At 34.9% G+C, this 6763-nt stretch overlaps 1 protein-coding gene across 1 annotated transcript; it reads left to right on the forward strand.

Annotated features, from left to right (window-relative positions):
- Positions 1 to 900: 900 nt before the first annotated feature.
- LOC124837933 (U-box domain-containing protein 9) lies at positions 901 to 2815 on the forward strand. The gene is made up of 2 exons (XM_047313428.1): positions 901 to 1379; positions 1547 to 2815. The coding sequence occupies exons 1-2, from the start codon at positions 1128 to 1130 to the stop codon at positions 2624 to 2626; spliced, it is 1332 nt and encodes a 443-aa protein (XP_047169384.1). The 5' UTR covers positions 901 to 1127; the 3' UTR covers positions 2627 to 2815.
- The last annotated feature ends 3948 nt before the right edge of the window (positions 2816 to 6763 follow it).

Below are 6763 nucleotides of genomic sequence, written 5' to 3' on the forward strand. Positions count from 1 at the left end.
ATGTAAATATCATATGAAAACCCCTTTTACTTTAAAAAATGAAAATTGTTAATATATGTTAGGAGACCCTATTTGACCTGTCAATATTAAAAGAAAACAAGTCATGTATCGATATTGTTTTAATTAGTTTTTATCTTAATCATCCTTCTTAAGTACAAATTTGAGGTTTACTTTGTTCACAATCTCATTTCACATTTGACAAATTTTCAATATTAGGGAATCATCTGTTTGGCTTTGTTATACTATTTTATACGTTCTATATTATAAAGTAAAATCTTTTAAGGAAAAAGAATAAAATAATTTTTAAAATAAATCCAATATTTATGTTTTAATTTTAGTGTGAATAATTTAGCAACTAAAAATTAGAACATAAAATATTGGATTTATTTTAAAAATTATTTTATTCTTTTTCCTTAAAAGATTTTACTTTATAATATATGATGTATTTAATTCATACAGATTAATAAAAGGTTTTGATTAAAAGGAAAATGCTTAGTAAGTAATCATAATTAAGACACTAACATTATGGCAAGATGTTAAATATGAGAATCCCTTGTAGTAGACAGAAATCATTTAATAGTGATTTTGTCATTTTATATCATTTGACTAAGTTCTTTTATTACAAGGAATCAGTTTCCGATCCTGCATTCCTTAAAAACCTGTTGTTTGTTGAGCTAATTAATGTAGGAAGAAGCAAATAAAAGGGACATTTATAATTATTACATTCCCGTGTGCACCTTAGACTTCAATTTAATTCACGCGCACATTACTCTCCAGCCTTTTATATGGGCTGGGCCGGGCCCAGTGGGTGGGTGACGTGCCGTTATAACTAGCTTATTTTATTTATTTATTTATTTATTTATTAATTAGAGCTATCTATCTCACCCTACCACGCTACACGGTGTCTGCACTCTGAACACACGCACTCGCATAGAGAGATAAAGAGAGTTAAATTGTGTGTTGCGTTGTGAAGCATGATATGACAGAGACACATTGCTTACTGTTTATAATTTCGTTAACTGTCATCATTTTCATACAATAGAGAAGAGAAGAGAGAATTTTCATTTGTTTGAATTAGGAAGAAAGAAAACAAGGGGAATGAATTTTGGGAGTTAGCAGGAATAGTAATGGCGAAGAGGGAGCGAGTGAGAGGAGTGTCGGCGTCGGAATTGAAGGAGAGGTTGAGGGAATTGGTGAAGGCTATAGTTGACTCCGACGACTACGTGGTGGCAGCCGCCGACGAAGCCATCGCCACCCTTTCGGCTCTCAAACATTTAAAGTCTCCAGACTCTTTGGATGACTTTCCCCTCCCTCCCGAATTTCGATGCCCCATTTCAACCCAATTGATGACGGATCCCGTTATCTTATCCACCGGCCAGGTTAGGTTATTCCCTCTTTTCAATTTCATTTTCGTTTTTTTTTTGTTCTGTCAGTGTTTGGTGTTTATAGTTTATTCCTTTAGAAAATAGAAAGCGTGACACTGAGTGGTGACTGATTGCGTTTGTGCTTTTTTATGTGTTTTAATTTCGTTGTATTGTTGCTTCAGACTTATGATAGGCCATTCATTCAAAGGTGGTTGGATGAGGGTCACAGAACGTGTCCGCAGACACAGCAGGTCCTGTCTCACTCCATTTTAACACCTAATTACTTGGTCCGGGACATGATTGTGCAGTGGTGTAGGGAGCGTGGAATTGAGCTTCCTGAGCCTGTTAAGGACATTGATGGCGTGGTCACTAAGGCGGATAGGAACCACTTGAATTCGTTGCTTCGGAAGTTGTCATTGTCTGTTTCTGATCAGAAACAAGCTGCCAAGGAGCTTCGCCTTTTGACAAAGCGAATGCCTTCTATTCGAATCCTTGTTGGGGAGTCCAGTGATGTGATTCCCCAATTGCTGAGTCCATTATCATCGCCTGGCACGGCTTCTACTGACCCTGATCTCCACGAGGATTTGATCACCACGGTTCTCAATCTCTCTATCCATGATGATAACAAAAAGGCCTTTGCAGAGGATCCTGCGGTGATTTCTCTGCTTATTGATGCCTTGAAACGTGGAACAATTCAAACGAGGAGCAATGCTGCTGCTGCTATTTTCACATTGTCCGCGCTTGATTCCAACAAATACATCATTGGAAAATCCGGGGCTATCAAGCATTTGCTTGCGCTTTTGGATGAGGGACAGCCATTGGCCATGAAAGATGCTGCTTCGGCAATATTTAACCTTTGTCTTGTACACGAGAATAAAGGAAGGACAGTGCGAGATGGGGCAGTTCGGGTTATTCTGAACAAGATGATGGACCACATTCTAGTTGATGAGTTGTTGGCCATACTGGCACTCCTATCCAGTCATCCCAGGGCTGTTGAAGAAATGGGTGATCTAGGTGCTGTTCCTTTGTTATTGGGGATTATTAGGGAGAGTGCATCAGAGAGGAGCAAGGAAAATTGTGTTGCAATTCTGTATACAATCTGTTTTAGTGATAGAACTAAGTTGAAGGAAATTAGAGAAGAAGAAAGAGCAAATGGTACACTGTCAAAACTTGCACAATGTGGAACTTCAAGGGCCAAAAGGAAAGCTAACGGTATTCTTGAAAGGTTTAATAGATCCCCCTCCTTAACACACACTGCTTAGTGAAACTAAACCTCGGGGATTAGGAAATCACCACTCTGTAAATAGTTTTTCTTGTGTTCTTCTGTACAAGCACAAACCATCTCGGGTAGCTGTAAAAATGGGAAAGAGAAGTTCACATATTGTGTACAGAACCTTCACTTACAATCAGGGTGAATGAGCAAAGAGTTTGTTACTTATTCCTTTATTTCACTTCGGTTTGATTCTTTATCCCTTTTGAAAAAGCTCTTTTTCTTTGCTAAAGTTACTATATTCTTCTATTTTCTCATTGCCTGACTGACTGCCCGTGATTGATGTTTTTGCTATCTAAATTTGTAAGTATTCTTCCCGTGTTTGTCGCGTAGCCAACCAACTTTGAGTGCTGACAAAGTGTCTGTTTGTATTTTGTTAGTGACTCTATTGTTGTATTTGTATGTGGTTTTCGTTGCTGGTAACTTGGTATCTTACAGCTGAGAAGGATAACGAATAAAAAGGTTAGTGTGTGGGAGTGGGGTAGGGTAGGGCCTCCTTTTGTTTTCTTTCCCTCGCCAACCAGTGAAGAGTGTCGGCACCGTTTTTGTTGCTCTACTTTACCCAACTTTCTTTTATTACACTTTTAGGCACCAATTTTGCCCATGCCCCATAGATTTTATGAATTGATTATATATGTATGATTATCGGTCACATACTTTCGCCTCTAAGTTGATATGACTGGTATTTTGACTTGTGCGTTTCTTTTTATTCATGTTCAGTTCCATGGTGTCACCGACAGTCTAGAATATTCAAAGTTACTTGGGTCATGCATGCCTAACTATTCAGAATCTTAATCATGTCCTGACTGCTGGTGCTGACTAACTTGTTATTCCATCAAATGTTTAGTTAACTTGTTCCAACAGCCTATCATAAGTATGAAAAAGAAACAGTGGATTGGTTTGGTCACATAAATGAAGAGTGCTAGGAAATAGGAACGATTTCAGGGTGAGTACTGCTTAAATCTTGCCTTTCTATATGATAAGGTTCTTTGTACCTAGAGCTTTTATTTCGTTCACAGTCGCAAAGGTAATGATTACTTCAATAAAATAATATTTGCCATTATTGTCTCTTATTATACTAGGCTTGCTGCAAAAAGGTTGGTGAGTCGAGTGGTGATTAGCCTACTCGTAGAATTCAATTATTAAGTCCCAAAGGATGGCTGGTTTTAGGTTCAAGTAGAATGATTTAAAACTTTTGTTTAGAGCAATTTTAGGAGGAGCTACTTGTAAGGAACTGTTGCATATAAAGTATCTCGCAGGAGCTCATGTGGACAGATAAGTATAGGCACCAGGAATTTGTACTGTAAATTTTTTTATATTAATTTCATTAAAATATGTCTTTAACCAATACATAAGTAATTCATTTTAAATTATGAAATAAACTATTTCATTTTTCTTATTTTCCTTTCTTAACAATATTATTAATGGAAAATTATGGATGAGGTTGAATCTTTAGTGACACTTGTGTTGTGCCTGTGGGGTTATGCTCTCCTTGTAGTGTGTTTGAATGACGAAATTTAAGATGAATTCATATTTTCTACGGGGGAGTCTTCAAAATATATTGGTGTTGGTATATTAAAAGTCTTTAATATATTTTAAAACATTAACATCAGTGTCCATCGTCAACACTCAATCAATTTTGTCCGGGTAATTGCGATCCCGACACCCATCAATATAGTTTAGAAGTACAGTACAAAAAATTAGACGATCCAAATTCAATTTAAGATAGTAATACATTTATTAAGAGATTTTCAAAACTTTTTGTTACAAAATGAGTTGTTTAAATATCATCTATTTTAATTTCTTAAAATTACAGAAAACAAAAAGCATGATCTTAAACTCAATCCTCAGAAATCTGTTTTCGCTTTCTTGGAATATCAAGAAATGCAAACAATCCTCGTCTTCTCCTTAGAGATTCCTTGACATCTAGAGAATAGATAAATGGCAGTAAATTAATAAAAGTGGTTGTGGTTGATGAAATTGGATAGGGATATGTTCACTGTTTCGGCATGTAGCATGTGATTAGCATCCCCAATAATATTAGCATAGTTTTTTGTCCTACCTCTTTACTCTCCCAAAGAAGAACTACCATTTATGCAGTCTATGTTTAAGCATCTCTCATGAGTTAGTTACATAGGTATTCATATTGTGGACAGACCAAATTTGGTGTTCAATTTTGAAAAGTATTTCATATTTGTGCAAACTACTCTTCTCTTACTTTTGGCAAAATTTACTGCAATAAAATAATTACATTGTAGATGCATGGACAATAACAGTGTAAAGTGGAACTGGGAAAGAAGACAAATGCAGATGGGGAGAAGAATTTGGAAGGTCCTTTTCGTGGGCACTATAAAAGGCCACCTACTGATCCCAAAACCTGTTATTTCTTTCTGCGCACGTTAGTGACCGACTCACTCACGGGCTCCACTCTGCTTGTTCCAAAGTAAACCATGAGCTGAGAGCCATTATTTCATGGCTGAAGATGGAAAATGATAGAATCTCACGCAATGTAACGCTCTGTCACTTATTTGGCTACTGTCTATAATATAATCATAACTTCCTTAACAGCAACCATATTCAATGGATGAAACTCTTCAAAAAAAAATCACCATCCTTAGAATCTTATTTAGATAGTGTATTTTTGTCTTTGACTGGTTCTTTTTTATTATTTATATAGTTGAAGATTGTTGATTTTTTGAAACATGATCTAACTGTACTGTATAATTATCATCAAACTCCTAATACTATAATTCTGTGAACTGTGAAGTGAATCTGTCAATGTATACATTTTTTCTGAGTCATCTTCTTTTAGTTTCTTTGAAATGGTCCTCATTGCACAGAACAGTTTTGAAATAGACTAGCAAATAGAGGATGATGGTACAATCACTAATCACCTATCTACATGCACATACAAAATGGTCCACAACCACAAATATCATAATATCATAACCTTCTGAATAATTTTTTGTCAGCATTTAAAATTAATCTACATCTTGAAGGAGAAACAGTGATATAATATGACAAAAAAATATGCAGTAAAATAGTGTTATTGAATGTGTACATATAAAATGTTTGATATGCTGGTGAATGAATGTCTTTAGGATACCATAAATTAATAAACTCAAATGTTAAAGTACATGCAAATTTTAATTTTTTATTCATGTCATTTTTATTAAGAACTTTTTTCTTAAAACATTTTCTTTTTAAATGAATGAATGATACTTCTATTAATAACCCTGTTTCTTAAAGCAATGACATCTTACACCAACTTCTGGTCCATCTATATTCCCAACACTCTCAAGTTGATGTTCTGCATAAGCACAACAAAATTTTTATCCAGTTACTAAATTTATTTTCAACTGCCCCACCTTTCCTGGCATGTAAATTGTATTTGGTACAAATCCTTAATTTACTCAAATTCACTTGATTTTAAACAATAGATTGATAACAATAGTAGCTGATTGCACTGTTCCCTAAAGGCATGACATTTTACACTAACTTCTGACTTATCTATTCCCAACTATGAAGCCTATGTTTGAACCAACAACACTCATGTAAATTTCACATATAGAAGGAGTGCAAGAGTGAACTTAGTGTAACTTTAATTTGATATCCTTGAAAATGGTGAAATGAATTTCGAATGTCCACGCATTCGTCCATCCCGGTATTCATCAGTACAGTGTATTTTCCAACTTCTAGGGCATAATATAATTGAATGCTAAGGTGGAAGAGATTTTGTAACTATTTAAGGAAATTCAGTGAAATAAAAGACATCAAACATATAAAATATATATATATATATATATATATATATATACACTCACACTAAGGACAATTATTTTTTTCACCCTCATATTCTCCATGTGCATTATCATATGATGCTTAAGAGACTATATTGTCCTCTACAACTGTCATGCTTTGCAGTCACTATCCCTTGTCATCGTCACCTTTTGCCTTGTCAATTTTTTTCTATATATTGCGTTATGGACAGATGTAAGGAATAAAGTATTTTAAATTGCAGAGTTGGAAAATTGGTTTTCTTTTTTCTAAATATCTATTTAGTTCAATATTTGAATTCTTCTTTCTTCCAAATTTACTTTCATGGTGCTTCTAAATTTTAAAAATGATA

The sequence above is a fragment of the Vigna umbellata genome, chromosome 5 (genome assembly GCF_029865625.1).
Source record: "Vigna umbellata cultivar VRB3 chromosome 5, Vumbellata_1.0, whole genome shotgun sequence".
NCBI classification, from domain to species: Eukaryota; Viridiplantae; Streptophyta; class Magnoliopsida; order Fabales; family Fabaceae; genus Vigna; species Vigna umbellata.